Raw genomic sequence first — 21,941 nt, 5'->3', positions numbered from 1 at the left:
CCTAAGACATGGAAGCAACCTAACTGTCCGCTGGCAGTTGAATGGATAAAGAAGATACAGTATGAATGTATGTGTGTTTGTGTATATATATAATATGTATGTATATACACAATGGACTACTACTCAGCCATAAAAAGTAAAATAATGCTTTTTGCAGCAACATGGGTGGACCTAGAGATTATCATCACAAGTGATGTAAATCAGACAGAGAATTACAAATATATGACATCACTTGTGTGTGGAATCTAAAAAATTGATACAGATGAACTCATTTACCACTAGCTTATCCCTAGTACCACGTGTCTGTGGAGAGCCCAGATTGCAGGTTCCAGGGGGACGATGGGCTCCTCTGGTTACCACAGTGAGTGGAGGCCAGCCCTGCTGCAGGCCAAGCAAGAGCGCCCTGGCAAACCAGAGTAAGGAAGACAACTTGCCTGTCTGGGAAATGCAACAATCCGCATGGCCAGGGGCACAGTTATATTGTTCCTGTTCTGGGAATGATTATGATTCTGACCAACCTCAAAGAGGCAGCTGCAGTGTTGAAGGCTCTGGATCATCAGGACCTGGATGCTTCCTCCTGTGTCCATGGTGCAAGCATGGGAGAAAGTGTGACTGTATGTATCCGGGAACATTTCCAAACATTTCTTCCTGTGGGAATTAGTTATAAAGTAAAAGTATATGAAACAGAATATTGTAACCTATCGCGGGGAGCAGCACTTCAGGGTTAACATTGTAGACAGACTACTTCGAGGGTTAACATTGTAGACAGACTACTTCGGGAAAAATCTTTATCCCTTGGCGTATTAAGAAATCATCACATAATTGCGACGCCTCAACATTTTGTTCTAGAGCGCCTGGTTTATCAAAATCGGTGTGAGACTTGTTTTAAATAACAATCTGTTTGTAAAAAAAATAAAAATTTGTACTATATTCTAAGTATCATTATAGAGTGTCTTTTAACTGTTGATTAAAAATCATGTCACTTTCAACAAAATGCTTTGATGTAAATTTTTTTAAAACCAAAGGGGATCTGTTGTTGTTTTCTCTGTTATCTAATTTTTGATATCTGTTTTGTCTGAACATATAAAATGATAGAAATGTTTTTAAGATTTGCACTAGGTGAATCTTATTAAAAACAAAATATGGATGACCACAGATACAGATGTCAAACATAGATGTCTGCTTATTAATAGCTTTTTGATAGATTGATTCCCCCGTGATTTCTTATTTTGGGGTAAAGAAATTTTTCCATGAAATTAGACACACAAATCATCTGAGGCATGTATGACAGATGAATGTCCAGTGACTGATGAGAGTTGTTTAATGCACATTGTTCATTGCAATTTTGCACAGCTTAATGAACTTTGAATTACTAATGAGGAACAGCACATTCAATGTGTTATAGCAATAAAGTACTTTTATGAACATTTATCATATTTCCAGACTTTCTTGGCCACCCTTAGCAACTTTAACTGAAAGGACTAAAGAATAATTTATTTTAACTGTTTTAAAATAGTCAACTTGAAAAGGATATTTTCTTGTATGAACTTTTTCCTAATTAAGTTCATTTTGTTCTGATTGATAAACTTGTCTGCATAAGCTGCACTATTTAAAAATGATCTGATAACCTTGTGGGGGGTAGGGTATAGCTCAGTGGTAGAGCTGGGTTCAATCCCCAGTACCTCCATCAAAATAAATCAGTAAATAAATAAAACTAATTATCTCCCCCAAAACAAAAACAAAACAAATAAAATAAAATATTTCTTTTAAAAAATGACCTGACAACCTGAAACTAACATTGTAAATCAATTACACTTTAATAAAAATAAAATTTTTAAATTAAAAAATCTGATTCTACTAGAGTATTAGATTACATACATGACCATATTTCATTGTTTTCCAATTCAAAGACATTATAAGGGAGTAAAGTGAAAAAAATAATAATTATACATTTTTTAATTAGGAGAATAGAAAAACTCAATTTCTTGTTGAAATAAGCCAAAGGAGCCCCTGTGTCAGACCTGCTCCTCTTAGAGAAAGGACTGTGATGCTGTCATGGGATGCTGGATAATCTGAGACTTCACCGGTCATGGATGCTTGACAGCTGTCACTAAAATAGATTTTCCAAGGCAAGGACAATAGGTTGCTTATTAGCAGTGAGAAATAAGTAGTCTTATCAAAGTACACCCTTTGGAAAGTGTTAAGTATCTATGAAGCTTACGCTATTCATTATTATAAACCAAATGTTGATTAAATGTGCATTCTCTTCAATTCAGATATTAAGATACCCCTTTTTCAGTAGTTTTACTAAGCCATCTGTATAACCTCAAGCATGGACTAAGTGATATATTTTATATTCCAAAAATTGTTAAAGCAATGTGTTCTTTTTTAACCCTATAATGAATATAAAGTGGATCTTGACTGCATGTCAGAAAATATACATTTCATAGAATTATTTTAAAATGAATCCTTAATAACCTGTCCTTTTTAGTATGTTAGCTGAACATTAGGATGGTGTCATATCCTGGAAACATGTAATATCATTTTAGGGCATTACTACACTTTAAGAAATAAAATAATATTAAGAGGTATAATTTTGCCAAATGATATAAGAATATTAATAACTAGGAATTTGACTTGTGAAAAACCCTCATGTTATTTATTGGCTTGTTAAGAAATAAAGCAAGCCCCACAAAGCTGATGCAAGCGGTAGTGTGTGAAATAATGTGCCGGTTCCATAGCCCTCTTGGAAGTGAATGTGAGCCCTGAGGCTTCTTTCCTAGTTTATTTCATTCCTAGAGTCCATTTTTGACAGGTATTTCTTGTGTTTCCAAAGGAAACAAGTAAGCCATTTCAAGTTCAAGTCTTGTCCCCAGTAAGATAAAAAAATGTGACAGACACCATTTGACTGGATGATAATAAACCTGGACAGATATTTTTTCTCATTGGAGGCTGACGGTGTTTTAGTTGTGTTTAAAAATCTGTGATTCTCAAGCTAATGAAAACCTGAAGAATTAGTTTTGCCGATCTGCATGTGGAATATGTAAGTCTTTTGTTCAGAGGCAATGACCTTATAGGATAACAAAACTTGCCGAGTATTTGCCCAAGCAGAGAACCCCACTTAGAGTAATGCTGACAGTGTCTGAGTGTCTGGTGGGATCTCAAGGGGGCACAGCTGATGGCATCCTTTTCTTGCTGCCAGTTTGCTAAGTGATTTCATATTCATTACGAAAGGCTTGTCAATGTGTGGCTGCTCAGGATCCTGAAGAATAGACATGAGGTCTCTGTGAGGTCTTTGTGCCAAGTCTCTGTGGCTTATCTGGGTAAGGTCTCAGTGAGACATCTCTGTGGCGCAGGGGAGGTCTCTGTGTACTGTCTCTAAGTCTGTGAGTTTCTCTGTGACATCTCTGGTGAGGCCACATGAGGTCTCTGCACAAGGTCTCTGAACGCGCTGTATGAGGTATCTCCCTCTTTGGGAGGTATCTCTAGGAAATCTCTGCTAAATCTGTGCTTGCTTTATATCTGAGGGTCTGTAAGGCAACACATATGTGGTCCCTGTGGGGCAACGTGTGACTCTGTGGGAGATGTCTGTGTGAGAGGTCTCTCTTGAGAGATGTCTCTATGAAGTCTTTGTGTATTGTCTCTGCATGGGTCTCCATTTCTGGTCTTCCTGTGCTGGAAGACTGAGCGGCAGGAGACAGGCAAAGGGACTTGCTTCTTTCTGTTTTCCTGCAGTTCCATCAGCATTGTCTGTCTGTGACACTTCTCCCGGCAGGAGCAGCGGGGCCCACACCCAGCTCCCCCATACTCGCAGAACTCACTTCTGGGTGCCCCTGAGAGAACCCAGCAGCAGCAGCCAGACTGAGCACCCCAGCCCCGCGCCATGCTCTCCTGAACTCCCAAGGGACCAGGATCAACTCTTTGCCCTGAGTCCTGCTTTCACGCTTGCTGCTCACTGCTCCGCTTTCAAAAACTCCTCCTTTCTGGAGGGAGCCTTGAGAATGGGGGCCCAGAGGCAGGACTTGGCTCCAGTGAGAAACAGGATGGCGAGCAGTCCTGTGCCACACCTGCCCCTCCACCCCCGGTCCCAGTGCCATATGTTGAGGAGCTCGACGGATATAGGGATTGGGGCCCATTTCTCTTGTCATCTGGATCAGGGCTATCAGCCAGAGCAGGACTCCCCACAGTGGGAAAGCCTCTCCCCCTGGAGCTGTGCCCGCTGTTTGCCCTGCATGTGACAGAAAGCATCAAATCACTCTAGAGAAATTGTTCCTCACCTCCCTGCTTTCCCGTATAGGTGGGGGCCAGAGGACAGGAAAAGCTGTAATACAAGCAGAGCAGCAGAACACCCCTGGACTGTACCCCGCCCCCAGATTTTGAAGAGGTCACCCCCACATCACCACCACCCTGTGACAAATCCTGATTTCTTCTCGTGCCAGGCTCTGGGGTAAGCGAGGACTGGGAACCAGGTAAGACTTACTACATAATCGCAAGCTAGTCTCTTCGCCTTTTAAGTCCCCACATCTCCCCAGGAGCAGTTTTTGGGCCATGTGTTTACGGAAAGGTCACCAGACTGGGAGTCACATCCTGGGTCCCTGAGTCATGGCTTTGACACCTGTTGTTAAGTCATCATTTCTAGAATTCAAGAGATGATGGTGTGTAAGCTTATTAAAGATAATGTTGAGACTGACCTCCCCCAATTTGCTTTACTTCTGCAAATCTGACCTTCTGTTTTGACCTCAAGGTAGCCCCTCTAGGTTTGTGATCGTAGAGTTGGAATAGGGTAGAGACCCTGAGGTGGGGCCATGACGAGCTACTGGACTCTTAACTTTTCCTCCTCTCCAGGCATTTAGATGGTGGTGCCATGTATGTCAGGGGGTAGCTCTCTCACTGCACATTTTTGGGCACCTGGTGCCATTCTGTCTCCTTCCTTGGATCCAACCTTTGTGCTGCACCTACATCCCACCCTAGGTTCGCAGTGTTTGGCCATCAGTTACTGCATATCCCTGTTCCATTCATCCAGAACTCCTCTGCTGGGGTTAACACAGAGGGGGAGGCAAGCGACCCACGAACAGAGCCATTCATTTATTTGGATAAGGCTCAAGACAGCCCTCAGTAGCCTCCCCTCATAGTCTCCCACCTACACACACACAGCTGGCAGAGCCACACTTGCTGCTGCTCTAAAGTGTGGGAAATGCAGAGGTGGGGGAGGGTAATGCTGACCATTTTATTAAGGCTAAGCTAAGAGGGGTTCTTTGGTTACATCTCAACCCCAGCCCATGAGGGAGAGGAGGAACTCTTAGGGGCAGGTATTATATAGTCCCCACTAGGAGAGCCATGGGCAAGAGTTCTCCTGCTGCTGAACCCAGGGCTTACAACCCCACCCCCCCTTAAACTTCTACCCTTGTAGCTCTGAGATTTCCTGGAGCATCAGGAGGAACATCCAGCTCTAATGCCTCTGCAAACCTACCCATAGTACCTGCATAAATTTCAACGTAGAGCAGACGCAGGAGAAAGACGGACTGAAACAAATCCTGGGGTGTGGTCTTCACGTTTTTCCCATCTTGTTTTTAGAGAGTGGTCTTTGTTTGTGTAATGACAGTATTTGTAAGGTACAATAAAGGAACTTGCGCTAAGGAGCAAGCTTGCAATGCTCCTGTCTGCCTCCCTCCACGCCCCTGCTTTCTAGAAGACGAAGTACACAGCACAGAAACCATTACACTATGCTCTTATGAGAAAAAACAAAATTATGTATTAGGGAACATTAAATGTTTTGAAAGGGTTAATGAGAAAAGCATTTTCTTTACATGGACTGAATTTTTTTTTTTGGAGACATGATTTCCTACTAAAGGAAAGGCTGGAGAAGCATTTTATGGTTGACCAGACAAGGCACCTCCCCTTGGACAGTGCCTTGGACAGTGTGGACGGGGGGCTGGGGCATCTGACACCCTTGGCCCATGCTGGCAGGGACTGACTGGAGACAAAGTGTTCTTGAGGGGCAAAGATGGGCGGCACCTCAGGCCCAGCTGCTCATTGCTGAATCTTACACTTCTCAAGGACTGTCGGTGTCTGACTTCGCTCTCCCTGGTAGAACCACCCTGGTCCTTGGAGGTGGCTTGGTGGCTGCAGGCTGTGTAACTCAGCATCCTCTCTTGTTTCTGATAGCAGGGAAGCCTGTGGTAGCAAAAGCACCCCCATGCAGGGGCTTGGAGTTCTGGTTTGTGTGCCTCTAACTTTGTGGCATGAAGGCCATGGTGAACTGCCATTTTCTCTTCTAGAATCTGTCCAACAGCCGTCATGAGTGCCTGAGCCTCAGTGGTCTCACTGTTCAAAATTGATCTGCTTTTGACTGGCGCTTGGCTCCGGGTAGTAGCTGGGATGGGCTTGCACCTTTGCGGAGCATCCCAGCCTTTAATTTTTTTCCTGGAGAAAATCCACTGGAAAAAGAGCCTTAGCCTTTTTTTGAAAAAGCTTTCTGTCGGCCCCTGCTTCTTCTCTGGCATCACCTGGAGATACTTCCTCCCAAAAGGGTTTATCATCCCCCTCACTTGGGCAGGGCGGCTCACGCTTCCAGCTTGAGAGGTCCCTGATTCTTTACACCCTTCTTCATGCGCTCCTGGTTTAGGCCTTGGAGCGTCCTCTCTCTCGTCGGCAGGGGCTGGTGTCTTGCTCTGGCTCTTCCGTAAATCCTGAAGTTTTGAAGTCTTGGGCTCCTCCTGCCCCTGGCCACTCCTTTGGGTCTTTGTGAAGCCACTTAGCACCCGGGAAGCTAACCTGTCTCCAGTGGGCACTGTCTGGGAATGGCACTGGGGCCCCTGAGAGGCCAAGTTGTCTGCAGTAGGGGACAAGTGTTTGGGACCGTCTTGAAGCTGGCTGTCTGACTGTACCTCCACTTTGGGCGTATAGTCGCTAACAACCTCTGTGCTAAGGCCTGGCTCACCTGGATGCCGGAAAACAGACATTCTAGGGAGCAGCGAGCTTTTCCTTGTCCCCAGGGCCTCTACACTCCCCATAGGTACATTTGTGGTTTGGGGGTTTGTCAACATATTTGTTCCCGAGATACCTCTAGGCTGTGGTTGAAGAGCAGGGGGCTTCTTGGCTTCCACAGCCTCCCTGGCTTCTTCAGCTCCCAAAGACTGGGACCCTAAGTTCACCCGCAGCATTGTTACCCTATGGCTGGAGTCTTGTGAGGCCTGACCACCACTATCCTCTCTTGGTTCATTCCTGGCCGTTGCTGAACTTAGATGTGACTCTAGGCTGTCCCTTTTCGCCCCCTCCACAGTCTCTCTCTTCCAGATTCTGCCCACAAGTCTGCAGGTGAGAGACTGGGAGGGCGGCTTTCCCTCCTGTTCAGTTAGAGAGGCCTTTGGGGGCCCATAGTAGTCACCAGATGGGATCCGTTCTACAGTCCTCTGGATTTCCTCACACACAAGTGAGGGAGCTAGGAGAGGCCTCACGAGGCTGGAAACTGACTTTTCTGTTATCACCTTCTTTCCCAAATGGGCCTGCGGAGGTTTTCCTAGGAACTCCGCAAACTTGACTGTTGAGTGGGCCCCAGATACACAGGTGGCTGAAGGGTAAAAGCTAACCTGTTGAATGGGTGAGGGTTGAGTCTTTTTCAACTTAAAGAAGTTTACGAGCTTCAGGATCTTAAGGGGTAGGCCCCATCTGTGCTTTACCCAAAACCTTTTAACATGGGTGTCTAGCATCTTTCGAATGTCTGGATCAAGGAAGGAAACCCTACGGGAGGTGTTCACGTAGGGTTTCCAACCCTTCAAAACTCCCAGATTTCTGGTTTCCATGTGAGTATTGGACTTGGGGGAAGCATGATTGAGAGCAAGCCAGGATTGACACGCATTCGCAGGCCTCAGACCCTCACTGATCTGTCCTAAATTCTTGCCCAAAGGACCTTTCAGGATATTTTCCAGATTCTTGTCTAAGCGCCTTAGTAAATCAATTCCTGAGTCATTCCTCAAGAGCCGCAAGTCACTCTCTGACTCCTCAGAGTTAACCCCGTAAAACTTTACTCGGGAGCTTCCTGAGCTCCTGGAAAGATCTTCTGGGACCTCCCCCAGAATGTGCCCCAGGCCTTGGCCCAGGTCCTGGCTCAGCTGAAACCCCACCTTCTGTGCATCCTTGCTACTTTCACCTGTAAGGGAAGAGGGCCATGAGGGCCCACGCTGGCCCTTTCCCTCGCACATCCCTGGTAATTCACCTTGAAGCTGCCTTGTTTCTAAAGACTCTTGGATCCTTTGGGGCAGCTCCCACCGGTGTTGGATGAGCCACTTTTGGAGATGTTGTTCCAATTGCTTCCGGAGCTCAGGACTGATTGGAAAATTCTTAGGGAGGATAGATACTGCCCAGCTGTCCTCAGGGAGATTGGAAGTAAAGACATTAAAGGCTTCCTGAGACTTTTTGACTCCAGAGGATAAAGAACACTCATTTTCTAGTTGCTTCTGCAACAAGCACCATTCTGAAGGTTGAACCTCAGTTGGGTTAAGAGATTGTGGATTATACTGTGCTGTAGGATAAGATACTCCACAGGGCCTAATTTGGGGTGGCGAGGAAGGTGGTTGGATTGGGAGGGAGGACTGGGGGTGGACCTGGGTTTGGACCCGAGCCAGAGGTGGGGGCTGAAATTGAGGTATTGTTGGAATAAAGGGCCGGGCTTGGAATTCCAGATGGGACAAGGGCTGGGACTGGGAAAACAGTGGAGATGTTTTAGCTTGCATTTGAACTGGGCAGGCATTCAAAATTCCATTGAAAAGGAAAGGAGACTGTGGTGCTGAAGGGCTCTCAGAGATCCAGGCAGTAGCCACCAGGGATTCACTGTGCAGAGAAGGGAGACCCCAGAAAAGCTGGTTATACTTCTGCTGTAGATGGTTCCCCAGCATACTGGGATATGAGAGCTGTGGAGGACCTGGCAGTTGGGAGGGTGTGGTGTCCTGCTCAGCATCCAGTGATTTCAACATATTCCCTGAGGAATTCAGGTGGCAGTCTGGGCTCATTCGTTTTAGATATGATTCATCTTTTTCTTTTTCCTTCCAAATCTTGATCTCAACTGTCTTTGTGATTTGTATCTCCGGGAGCTTCTGGTCATCAGAGCTGAGCAAAGAGGGGCGACTAGCCTCTGTCTGTCTGTCTGTGAGGCTTGCCTTTGGTGGGTCGTGGGAAAGGTGCTTTTTCTGCGGTTCACACTGTGAGGAGGTCGCGGGGCACAAGGCTTTGGCAGCTGCCTGCCACCGGGACAGGGCTGAAGTGGGACAGCTTGAGTGACCAAGGCCTGAAATGCCTGGGGCAAGAGAAGGTGACCAAGGAGTATGTGGAGACATGCTCTGTGGGACAGTGCCCAGTGGGAGAGCCAGAATTGAGTTTGGCAGTGCTGGGGCTGTGAGAGGTGGAGGGCAGCCCTCTGAATCAGGCGGACATGGTAAGGGAGGAGGAGGAGCAACTGGACAGGGTGAAGGGCTGTCAGGGGGAAGGAAAGGCTCTGATGGCTGAAAGGAACTCAGTAATGTGTGTGGATGAACAGAAACTGAGGAGGCTGTCGAGCCTGAAGAATTGCTGGAGGCCAGCGGTGGAGGATGTGTGGTCAGAGGAGCCAACAGGGACATGGCAGGAACAGCTTCTTCCACAGGTTCCCCGCATAGCTGGTGGGCTCCAGCAGGCACTGCTTTGCAAACCTCACCAGAGGGGTCCTGACGTGAGGGCTGATGAAAGCTGCCCTTGTCAGGGAGCTTCCCGACGCGGCTGCAGGAGATGGGAGGCAGAAGCTGCAGCCAGGAGCAGATGGGGCCCTGGAGGGCTGGGCAGGCCAGGCAGGGGGGCGGGGGGGGCACCTCCTCTGCCCCAACACTGACTTCATAATGCGCCTGCTGTTGCTCACCCCAGGGCTTTAGCCACACCCTCTCATGGCTCCCCATCCCTGGGCTGGGATCATTTGTAGGTTTTGAGAGGAAGGAGGACCCAGGAAAGAAGGGGAAGATTCTTTACCTTTGTAGAAGTGAAACCATGTTGGGAGTGCTCTCCAGTTCCTGCAGATAGTCTCTGCAAGCTGAAAATCAGGAGACTGGGTCATGCTGGGGAAGGCAGAGGCCTAAGAGTCTTTCAGGAGACTGAGGAGTGCCAAGTCCCTTTAAAGGCAATCTTTGAGGTATTACACTCTGGAGCCCAGGCATCAGTGTCCAAGGCCATGTGTCCCTGGCAGTGATGGCAAGGCTCATGGATGGGTTTGTCATTTGCAAAGTGCTTCCACGTTCACTACCCCCCAGTGGCCCTTATCACTGCTCTGTAGGGGAGAAAGGCCAGTAGTCATCTCACAAAGGAATCTGAGCAAAGTTAAACAACTTGTTCATAGTTGGACCTGGAGGTCCCACCTCCCAACCAGGCACCATTGGTCCCCTACAGCCCACAGACCCCATTTCCAGGCCCTTCATGGCTTCATTCTGAGCACAAATTTCTGGGAAGTATCCAGGCTCAGATCTCCTTCCCAGGAGCCTCCTCAAAGCTCTATTTTCTGAAGAATGGACTCTGCCACTGGTATCCTCAGAGACCATGGAGCTGGGCCCTCAGGGACAGGAAGGGTGGGAGCTAACTCTCGGGACATGCAGGGCTGAGTGGCAGGGGCTCACCTTTCAAAGCTCCGCTTTTTTTCCTGTTCCTGCTCCTCCCCTTCGGCTGCACTTGAGGCTGATTGATGAGGGAAAAAAAGGCGGGGGATGGCACCAAATTTTAACTCTCCTCTTCTAAGACAAGATGCCCAGTGTTCATGGACAGTGTGACTGTCTCTAACTCATGGAGCTCTGTGGGGTTTCTTTCCCTTTTATTTAATTTTAAAGTGGGTAACAATATTTTCAGTTTTTCTTTGAAGAATGCAAAGAGGGATTTTCTAAGTGATACCTACTACGGATTTCCTCTGTCACTGTTTCTCTCATCAAGAAACACACACATCCTCAGACCTAAGTGCCCATGTGACATTTGTTCGATAGGATTCTGCTTCCCAAGGCCAGACCTGCACTCCAGCCTCTGCTCTGAGGCTCTCGGGGGCTCAGCACTGCCTCAGATCAGCCCCAACACAGAGGAAAAGCTCACTTGTGACACCTGCCATGGGAAGGTGGCTTGTGAACCAGAGCTCAAGGATCACTCTTCCTGCAGAGACTAAACTCTGAGGAATCCAGTCCTGAGCCGCTGGTCGCTGCGTTTGGGACTTGCCCTGGACTCTTGATCTCAGATCCTGGGCTAGAAATCCTCATGTTCACCCTAACCCCTGTCTGGCCTGGCTTGTCCCTAGAAAAATGATGTTCTATACTTTCCTGGGAGTTCCTATCCTGGGTGTTACTCTAGGTGATTTAGGAAAATGGAAATAAGAAGAAAAAAAAAAAGATAATCTCCGTTGGGCTTGAGCTGAACCCCGAAGATTCCTTACCTTCTTGATGTTTCTTTGTTGCCTGGGTGGTGGTAAGGATGGACTCCCCGGCAAGCAGGGGAGTAACAGGAGGAAAAGCCCCAGTCCGCAGAGGACGGCGAAGATGGTATCCGTAACCCAAGAAGTCGGACTGGAGCTCAGCCAAGTAGCAATAACGCTGTTCAAAGAGAAGAGATTCTCCATCTTCTGAACTGCACGGTTGCCTTCAGGCAATGGGGCACTGGGAGTCTGCAGGAGGGCAAAACCTCCTGTCTGCATCACAAAGCTATGGCCTTGTCACAAAGGGCTCCTGTGGATGGAAGAGGGGCATAAGAGGACTTGGCTGAACCACTCCCCCTTCCCCACCATCTGGCCTCAGTGGTCCCTGCACCTCCTGGGGTTTCTAGATCCCTCCTTCCAACTTCTCTCATCCTGTCAGAGAGGCCTCAGCCAGTTTTCTATTCTTTCCATCTGGAACCAGATACTACCTGGTTCCCCCATCTTTTAGAGCTCCTGACTTGAGGCCCATCAGTTTCAGAGCCTCTGACAACCTGATGTTGACCCTGAAATTTTGGCTGTATTTCCCCAGGATGTCCTTTGTACTCAACTCCAACTTCCCCACATGATGTTTGTGTCTTGTATAAATCCAGGCACAGAGTTTAGGTTCCTTTCACACTTACTTAGTTTTATGAACTCTGAGTAGTGTGTGTTTTAGACCATTTTATATCAGAAGGACCTCCACAAAAAAAATTAATTTTTTTAATTCATAAGTATGAAAGAATTACAAGTAGTTAGACTTTCAAATGATATTCTTGTCAGTTTGTAGCATTTCTTGTTTAATTGCAGTGTAGTTGATTTACAGTCCTATGTTAATTTCAGGTGTACAACAAAGTGATTCAGTTACATATATACATACATACATACTTTTTCAGATTCTTTTCCATTATCGGTTATTACAAGTTACTGAATATAGTTCCCTGTGCTGTACAGTTGATCCTTGTTTATTTTATACCTAGTCATGTGTATTTGTTAATCCCAAACTTCTAATTTATCCTTCCCCCTGCCCCTTCCCTCTTTTGTAACCATAGTTTGTTTCCTATGCCTGTAGGTTTCTTTCTATTTTGTAAATGAATTCATTTGTATCAGTTTTTAAGATTCCACACAAAAGTGATACGGTATGATATGGTATGATATGGTGATATGGTATGATATCTGTGATTCTCTGGTCTGATTTACATCACTTCCTATGATAAGCTCTAGGTCCATCCATGTTGCTGCAATGGCATTATTTCCTTTTCTTTGGCCGTGCAGGTCTTTTGCCTATGTAGGTAGGCTTATTCGTAGGTATTTTATTCTTTCTGATGCAATGGTAAATGGGACTGTTTCCTTAATTTTTCTTTCTAACATTTCATTGTTATTGTATAGAAATGCAACAGACTTCCGTGTATAATTTTGTATCCTGCAACTTTACCAACTTCATTGATGAGTTCTAGGCGTTTTCCTGTAGCATCTAGGATTTTCTATGCAGAGTATCATGCCATCTGCAACAGTGACAATTTTACTTCTTTTCCAATTAGGAGCCCTTTTATTTCCTTTCCTTCTCTGATTGCTGTGGCTAGGACCTCCAAAACTATGTTGAATAAAAGTGGTAAGAGTGGGCACCCTTTTCTTGTTCCTGATCTTAGAGGAAATGCTCTTAGCTTTTCACCATTGAGTATGATGTTAGCTGTGGGTTTGTCATATAAGGCCTTTATTATATTGAAGTATGTTCCCTCTATGCCAACCTTCTGGAGAGTTTTTATCATAAATGGATGTTGAATTTTCTCAAAAGATTTTTTCTGCATCCATTGAGATGTATTCTTCCATTAGTTAATGTGGTGTATCATACTGTTTGATTTGTGGGTATTGAAAAATCCTTGTATCCTTGCAATATAGCACTTCTAATTCTGGGGTTATTAGCTTTAAACTGCACAAAGCTTTTGGGACATACTGCGAACACACATGCACCCGCGTGTGCGTGCACACACACACTCATCCTTTCTTAAGCCAATCCAGTACTTTTAAATCCAAGAATCCAAAATCTTCTACTTAAAAAACTCTTTCATATGTTATCTCTACCCAATTTATTCTCAGTTTGCAGAAATAAGACCATCCCCACTCTCCACATAAGGTTTGAAACATGTTGTCTTAATCCATTAAGGTGGCTCTAACAATATATCATAGACTGGGTAGATTAAAAACAGAAATGTTTTTTATCGTGGTTCTGGAGGCTGGGAATTAAGACAATCAAGTTGCCAGCATGGTCACCTCAGAGGGAGAGCTCTCTTCCTGGCTCAGCCAGAGTCTTCTCTCTGTGTCCTCACATGGTGGGAGGAATAATGAGCTCTCTGCGGTCTCTTCTATTAGGCATTAATCCCATTCATGGAAGCTCACAAGCACTTTCCCACGGCCCCACCTCCCATCATCTTTAGGAGTTAGGATTTCTACATACAAATTTGCGGGGGGCCAGAAACATTCAGCCCTGTGCACTTCTGCTACGTCCAGAAGCCAGGAGTGGGTTCACGTGAGCAAGGCACTGGCCCTTCAAACCTGCAGGATGAAGAGGAGGAAGGATCAAAGCCTTGGGGTGAAGTCATGTCTTCAAACACCCCTAGCGTGTTTGGTACATATTTTCTTTCTAAATGTGCCTCGCCTTCCCCTTCTCATTTCCTCCAGACCCCTGACGCCTCAAGCCCAGCCTGAAGCACACAGAGGCAGCTGTAAGTCTTACACAGAATTCCCTTATAATGCCCCTCTCCATCCTCTCCGCGGTAACGCTGGATTCACTGAAGGATTTATATGGTAAATTTGTCTTAATGCTCCATGTGGGCTTTAAAATAACCCCCTGCTTGTTGGTAATAATGTTTTTATATAGCTCTAGTGGGAACATGGGAATGTGAGTTTATTCGGCTGTATTGCCATGAACCTGCAGGGTCACAAGTGTATCATCTTCTACATGTACTATTGCTCCGACAGTCTAGTCTTTTCCTCCTTTATAATAGGCTCACTTTGAATTCAGTCATTTATCAAAATTTAGACTTATCTTCTTTGCATTCATATTTGCCCTCTACAGGTCTCTTATTACTTTATTTTCAGTGTGTTTTGTTTGATACGGTTTTTTTTTTTTGACATTTAGAAATCTTATGACAGTTTTTACCTTGATTTAATTTTTGTTCTATTGTGATTTATTTCTGCCATCTGATATTATGCCTTATTATCTTTACTTTCTTTATTGCTACTTTTTGCCCCCCTTTGGGGGGCATCTTCCACTTTATAGATCAAAGGTTCTTCTATTTGTTTGAAATTTGGGACTTTTTCAGTATTGTAATGGTTTTATATCATGAATTTAATTTCTATCTCAGTTTCTTAGCTGTGGATGAAAAATGTTGCCTGCCACATTAGTAAACAAAGGATGCTGCAGCCACCAAGCCAGCAGCCACTGCAGCCACCTGCAGCTATGCACCCTGAGGGGATTCAGAATGGAGGAAAATAGGATACGGGCCCTAGACAGTTAAGGTGCAGATCAAAGGAATGATTTCAATGAGCCTAGCCTCTTGCATCTCCCCATCCATAGAAAAGAGCTAAATTGATTAACTTGAGATACCTGGTTTTCTTTAAATAGCAGTTGATTAACTTGAGATACCTGGTTTTCTTTAAATAGCAGTTATCTTTTAATGTTCCAACCACTTGGTTTTTTGTTGCAAAACCCCCATATAATCCTGGCTCCTCCCTTACCTCTTTTGAGCAGTCCTTCAGCGTGCTCTCCGTAAGTCCTCTGGAAATCCACCAAATAAAACATAATTCTCAACTTTTGGATTGTGCCTTTTTTTTTTCCCCAGTTGACATACCTACGTCAATATTAATATCATCTCAGCAAACCAAACAAGTACTCCCACCTCCTCTGATTTTGCTTTCTCCATCATGACAGCACCTATTTTAAGGAGATATTTCCTGGAGCCTTCCTTCTGGGCTATTTTGCATGTGCTACGTTTTCTTCATGTGTTTGTTGGGATACAGTAAACGTCACTAACATTCACCCTCGTTTCTGCAAACCTAACAGCATCTTCCCAGGTTGATTTTTCCTCCTATTGGACCTTTTCCTCTAGGGATATTTTCAGACAGATTTATGTGAAATAAAACTTTTCAGGACTTATTTTCTAACAAAATCTTTCTGCGTGCCCTTATATTTAAAAAGACGTTGGTTGCATATAGTTTAAGGCTTAAAATTGTTTCCTTTCAAATCTTTAAACATATTACTCCATCGTATTTTTTTCCTCCAACCTTGCTGGTAAAATTCCTAATGTCAATCAAAATCAATTTTTCTTTAAAGGATGATCTGACTTTTCATTATTTTGACAGAATGTTACAAAACACAGTGAAAATTGCTTTGCACCTATAAACTTAACTAAAATGCAAATGTAATATGAAAGAAATTAAAAACTTCTTGAGACATTCAAGCATACAGGAAACTGAAAAGAAACTGAACAAAGAGCTTCTCATTAGATTCAAGTATGATTGGATGTCCTGGGAATGAACATGCAAGGAATTAATGCTGACAGCTGGCAGCAGGCCTGGTGAGATGTCTAAAATTAATCATTTATCAAAGAGAACAATAAGAATTAGGCTATCTTCGTGATATGTTGAAAGAGGTGCTGTTTCTTTTTAGTCCTTCAAAATAAAAAGTAAGTAAAACTCCTAAACAATAAATAATGCACCATACATGTATAAAACCTGCAGGAAACTACCGTATTTTCATGAATATAAAAGGACATCTATCGTAGGTTGAATTCCCTTTCAGAAATGTCTTTTAGAATTGATGGCATACACTGTTGAGATGACATGATTTCAAACAATCAATGGAGAAAAAAAGATAATTAATTTACCTTCTCGATTCTTGAAACCTGGATTTTTTGGAGGCTTAGTGTATTCACATATGATTTCATTGCCTTGATATGGATCAAATCATGCTACCTGCACCTGTGGTTATTAAAAAAAAACACAAACAAAAATAATCATGATGTTGTCAATTCCTTTGAGATTCCACGATGAAAAGCAACCTATGGATAAAGCATGGAAGGCTTTGTTATATTATAAAAGAGAATGTAAATTACGTAAAACTTGACGATATAAACATCAAACTATATTTGCTAAAGGTTGAAAGCCACGATGGGAAATGCTGCAAAGAAGAAAAGTTGAGGACAAATCTCCACACATCCTGCTAGGCCCATCAATGTTGCACAAAATGGACAGACAATATATTATTTAAGCATAATATTAAGAACAGTACATTATAACCAAAACCAAAAAATTACTTTAAAAACTTAAAATTAGAGATTAAGGAACAAGCAGAAAATATACTTTTTGGAGAAGAAACTGGGAGAAATGAGCTATATTCTCTATCATTCATAAGAAGTCCAAATTGACGAAAACTGATCAAATGAATTAGATGATTATATATAGCATTCTTTAGAGTTCAAGAGAATAGTACATAAACAAAAAAGAAAATGGTAAAGATAACTTCCCCCTGAATGGTAGAACCAGGGCATGTGGAAAGAAAAGAAAACATATATATATATACATATATATATATAGTCTTCATTTTTTTAACTTTTTTACAGTCAGTTACAATGTGTCAATTTCTGGTGTACAGCTCAATGTCCCAGTCATGCACATACATACATATATTCATTTTCATATTCTTTTTCATTAAAGGTTATTACAAGATATTGAATATAGTTCCCTGTGCTATACAGAAGAAACTTAGGGTTTTTTAAATCTATTTTTATATATAGTGGCTTACATTTGCAAATCTCAAACTCCCAAATTTATCCCTTCCCATACACATTCCCCTGTAACCATAAGATTGTTTACTTTGTCTGTGAATCTATTTCTGTTTTGTAGATGAGTTCTTATCTAGTGTCTTACCATGTTTGAAGTTAGACATTGCTAATCTACGTGTTTTGTAAAAACAAGAATACCCATAAAACAAAGACATGGCTCTATGTTCTGCTTATCTGAGAATTAAAACTCTTATAACAGAAATAATGGTAAGTTTCACACTTTTAAGGAAGAGGGGCCTCTTGGAAGCACCCAAGGACAGGGGGCAGTGTTGGGGGCTGGAACAGGGGTCGGGGGTGACCCGGCCTGCCCAGGGTGAACACACACGCTCCCTTGTGCACACACACTCATACACACCACAGGAGCGTAGCAAGGGTTTTCTTTTCTGTCTTCTGAGTCTTCATGTCTACAGTGGGGTTTTTTTTTTTTGCTGTTTATTTTTTTCTCTGACAGACAGTGACATAAACTGAGATAAACATCTGTACCCAACACCTCTCCTAAGGGGCAAAGGGTCCAACCCCGACGAGCAGAGGGGGCAGTGAGGGCAGCGGCAGCAGCAACGCCCTGACGGCCAAGGTGCAGGCCTGGTTCCAGCCCTGCTTCCCTATCAGGCTGTCACTGCCCCTTCTCTGTGCCTCTGAAAATGGGCTGGGCTACAGACCTACGGTCCCTTCCCACCTCTAATATCCTGGATACTACGACAAGGGAGAAACTCCCAAACAGGATCTTAACAGAGAAAGAGGGGAAGAGTGAGACAGCCCACGTGAGGGACATCTACTTGGAATCTTGCTTCCTTGTTATTGCAGGAGACAGGATGTCGAGAGGCCTAAGGCAAAAGGAGATGTCGAGGCTGGGCGAGGTGCCCGGATGGGCTCCAGGTGGTCTGGGGGCAGTGATAGGCTTTCTCTGAGACTGGGCCCTTAGTAGGAGTAGGGGTTTGCCATTTACCTGGCATGTGGAGGGTGCCAGTGCCCGCCAGGGAAGTGGGTCTCAAGAGAGATGGGCACACCGGGGAAGGAGAGGCCAGGCCCTGGGGCAACTGTACAGTGTAAACTGGACCCGGGCAGGGCAGGGGGACCTATAGCCCTTCTGCGCAGTGGGAATGAGGCTAAGTGGAAAGGTGGGGGCTCCAGGCTGAGGGGCCCCTCTGGTCAGCCTGGCCCATCAGGGAGCCCCTTCAGATGCCCGAGCCCCAGGAGGGACCCTGGAAGGTGTGGCCTGGGACAGAGGGTAGGGCACAGCAGGTACAGGGAGCAGCCTCACCCACGCTGAGGTTATTGCAGGGTCCCAGGCCTCCAGAGAGAGGGCGGGGCTCATGAGGGAGTACTGGGTGAGGCTGGGCTCCTCCTGTCTGTTTTGCTGCCTGGGGCCCTGAACCAACCTGCTGGTGCCTCCTGGCCCGGTTCCGAGGGGTGTGTTGAAACACAGGCCTGGACGCCCTCTGGCAGCTGCCTGGTGGGAATCCTTGTGCAGACTTACTGAGGTGTCTGGATGCAGTCACCGAACATACAGGCTACGTGCACACCTGTGCACATTCACCCTCTTCCAATTCCATGGCGCCCCATCCTCATGTCCACACTCCAGTACCAACAACCTGGGAGACATGGGGATGGGGTCAGCCCCAGGCTAGCATGTTGGACCCCAGCAGAAACCCAGGAGAAATTCCTGGCACAAATCACCTAGCTGCCTGCCTGAAGCCCAGGACACTGAGTCTGGGCTGGGGCGGCAAGGACTGAGAAGATCTGAGACAGGTTCTCTGGGCGGCAGGCAGCAGGTGGAGCTGGGCCTGGCCCTGTGCTCTGCACGCACTCCCCCGACCCAGGGATGTTGAGGCCACTGCCCTGAGAGCCCTTCAGTTGTCCTGATATCCCTGTGGCGGAGGGGGGAGGCTGCCAGAACCACACCTCTATGGCTGGGATCTCAGCAGGCCTCCCTCTTTGTGGACTCAGTGTCCTCACCAGGAGACTGAGAAGAGGGTAGTCACTGGATCCTTGGGGCCTGTGCCTACACACACAGGCTTCAGCAACATCCAGACATTGCTATATTTTGCAGGGGGCTTGGTCCCTCCTCTCCAGCCTCCCAGCAAAGGGGCAAGTAGCAGCTGAGTCACACCCCTGCCCTCAGCTCTTCACCCTCCTCCCAGCCAGCGCCCAGGGGTCTGAAGCCCATTCTCTGACCCAGTATTTCAGTCTTTATGTGCCCAGAGTGGGCAGCTGGGGGGGAAGGGCAGGACCAGGGGTGGGACCGCAGGAGGATCTGCCAGGGGGTCACAGGGCAGGAGCAACTAGTCGGGGTTCCAGGGTTCAGGGAGGTGTGGGGGAGTCCGCCAGCAAGCTCCCTTGCTCCTGGTGTCGGGGCTTCTGAATCCTCCGCCTGTAGGGCTTGGTTCCCACAGGCGGGGCAAGAGGTCTTTTGGTGGCGATCTCACCAGCCCGCCCCGGCCGGGCGCCTGTTTCATCTACCGCTACTCCCTCCTGCCACCGCGCGGCCTGGCCGGTTTGGCCCAGGGCGGCTCCCCGCGCCCCCGCCTGGCTGCTGCACGGCGCCCGGGCCGGAGGGCGGCGGAGGCGGCTCAGACGCAGATCTCGATGGCCATGGCCAGCACCGTCTGCCCTCTGCTCTTGTCCCGGCGGCCGTCGGTCCTGCCAGGGGACCCGGTGTTGGGGGGGTGGGGTAGGCCTGGCTCGGGCACGGGCACCGGGAAGACGACGGGCCTGGGCCCGACGGCGCACGTGGCGCAGGCCGGAACAGCTACCGCTCTAAGTCTGCACCGTCCGCTTGAGCGGCCTGGGCGCCTCGAGGCCCAGCGGCCCGGCGGCCAGCGGGCAGTTCCCCGGCGGGCTTGCGCGCGCAGTGCGAGGGCCGGCGCTGCAGCTCGGACGTGAGCTCATGCTTGAGGAAGTGGAAGACCTCCTTGGCCGGCTGGCAGCGCTCAGGCTCCAGCGCCAGGAGCCGCTGAAACACACCCAGCGCTGACTCTGTGAAGCGGCGCCACTGCCACGGCAGCCCCCGCAGGCGGCCCCACTGCCAGCGCACGAACTCGAAGAAGGCATCAGCGCCCGACACCGCCTCCCGCGGGAAGCTGCCGGTGAGCACGCCGAAGATGAGCACGCCAAAGGCCCACACGTCCACTGCCGTGTCCACCGCGAAGCCGTGGGCGCGGCCCGCCTGGCACGCCTCAGGCGCCGGAAGCAGGAAGGTGCCGCTGACCCGCTTCAAGCGGCAGCCCACACGGCGCGTCATGCCCAAGTTGGCCGGCCAGCTTCACGCCGCGGCTGGCAGCGGAAGAGCAGCACGTTCTCCAGCTTGATGTCGCGGTGCATGAAGTCCAGCGCCAGGCCCAGGTGCTGCACGCAGCGCTTCACCGTGTCCTCGGGGAGCCCCACCTAAGGAGAAGTGATGTCCAACAGGTCCCCAGCGGGCGCGTACTCCTGGGTGAAGAGGTAACAGTCTTCGGTCTCAAAAACCACATGGAAGACCTTGATAATGAAGGGGCTGGAGAAGAGGCTGTTCGTGATGCTCACCTCTCGCAGGAAGTTCTTCAGCTTGGTATTTGCACTTGTTCACAAACTTCAGCGCCGTCTTCGTGCCTGTGCCCTTGTCGGCTACCAGATCGACCTGCCCATAGGCGCCCTTGCCCAGCTCCCGGTCAAGTTCCTACTGCTTGGTGACGTCACTCGCGGCCCGCGTGCAGAGGGTCAGTGCGGGCACCCAGCCCTGGGGCAGTCCCTGGCCCACAGCAGGGCAGGGAGTGGGGCGGCTCGGGCTCTGGGCAGCCCATGCTCATCTCCCTGGGCTGGGGCCTCGGGAAGCCACAGCAGGGGGCCTGGGCGCCGTCTCGGTTTTCGTTGTCAGCCCGGCCCTGGAGCTTTGGTGGGGTAGGAGAGTCCCTGAGGCCTCTTGCTGTCTTCAGGTCCCTAGATTTGGGATTTCTGTGTACCGGAATTGGGGGGGTGTCCAAGATCCTTGATCTAGGGGCATTCTGAGCTGGGTCTTCGTGTCTTGAGGTGTGGAGTTGTAGTGAGCAGGATCTTGAGAAGAGGTCCCCACAATCCTGGACAAGGAGGTTACTGCATTCTAGATCTTGTGGGGGCCCAGATTGAAGAGGAGGAGTCCTCACGGTACCGCAGGGAGGTCGCTGTCTTCTGAATACAGAGGTAGTCTCCACTTTCCCCGGCTGGGGAGTCGCTCTGTGTTGAATCTGGATAGGCACCCCGCTTTCCTGGCTGTCTCTGGATCCTCAATGTGGTGGGGGGATCCCCGTGCTCCCAGGCTGCGGGGGCTTGCTGAGCTCCGGCCACCGGCAGCAGCTGGGAGGAAGTCCCTCAGCCGCAGGGGGACTGCGTCGCCGCGGCTACAAGCAGCGCGGCCCTGCGGTCCTGGACCCCGCGGCCTGGCCCAGGCTCTGGCTGCGGCTCCCGCTCGCACTATGCCTGGTGCTCGGTCCCGGCCCCGGCTGCTCTCCCGGGTTGCGCTCCACCGTGGCATCGCGGTTCCGCCTTCCAGCCTGCTCCTGCCTGCCTGGCTCTGCCCTAGAGAAACTTTAAAGCGAGATATACATTCTGATTATCCTAATACGATTTTGGTATTACACATATACTTCAAGAACACTAAGAAAATAAAATGTAGGAGTAAAAACAGGTATCATTTCCTCAATACG

At 47.6% G+C, this 21,941-nt stretch overlaps 3 protein-coding genes and 1 pseudogene across 4 annotated transcripts in view; 2 read left to right on the top strand and 2 right to left on the bottom strand.

The window, feature by feature from the left end:
* Positions 1-15,251, top strand: part of LOC105080439 (zinc finger protein 658) — a 120,793-nt gene extending 105,542 nt beyond the window's left edge. For both annotated transcript variants that reach the window (XM_074362980.1, XM_074362981.1), the window contains exon 10: positions 14,120-15,251. In XM_074362980.1, coding sequence (XP_074219081.1) covers positions 14,120-14,146 — 27 coding nt within the window. In that variant the 3' untranslated portion in view covers positions 14,147-15,251. The remainder of the gene's footprint in view (positions 1-14,119) is intronic.
* The window catches only part of LOC141577536 (NUT family member 2G-like), a 100,911-nt gene that overhangs the window by 60,894 nt on the left and 18,076 nt on the right, over positions 1-21,941 (top strand). The window contains exon 2 of the mRNA XM_074362982.1: positions 4,298-4,469. The gene's annotated coding sequence lies outside the window, so the exon portion shown is untranslated. The remainder of the gene's footprint in view (positions 1-4,297; positions 4,470-21,941) is intronic.
* On the bottom strand, positions 5,728-14,059 carry LOC105080440 (spermatogenesis-associated protein 31A6). The gene is made up of 5 exons (XM_010969423.3): positions 13,896-14,059; positions 11,426-11,714; positions 10,632-10,689; positions 9,994-10,054; positions 5,728-9,750 (listed from the first exon to the last, which is right to left on the bottom strand). The coding sequence occupies exons 2-5, from the start codon at positions 11,681-11,683 to the stop codon at positions 5,871-5,873; spliced, it is 4,257 nt and encodes a 1,418-aa protein (XP_010967725.2). The 5' UTR covers positions 11,684-11,714; positions 13,896-14,059; the 3' UTR covers positions 5,728-5,870.
* Positions 13,858-21,244, bottom strand: LOC141577537 (serine/threonine-protein kinase SBK1 pseudogene; annotated as a pseudogene).

The sequence above is a fragment of the Camelus bactrianus genome, chromosome 4, assembly GCF_048773025.1.
Source record: "Camelus bactrianus isolate YW-2024 breed Bactrian camel chromosome 4, ASM4877302v1, whole genome shotgun sequence".
In the NCBI taxonomy this organism is placed as follows: domain Eukaryota; kingdom Metazoa; phylum Chordata; class Mammalia; order Artiodactyla; family Camelidae; genus Camelus; species Camelus bactrianus.
The sequence above is the reverse complement of the archived record's forward strand: the minus strand, read 5'-3'. Positions and strand labels throughout refer to the sequence as shown.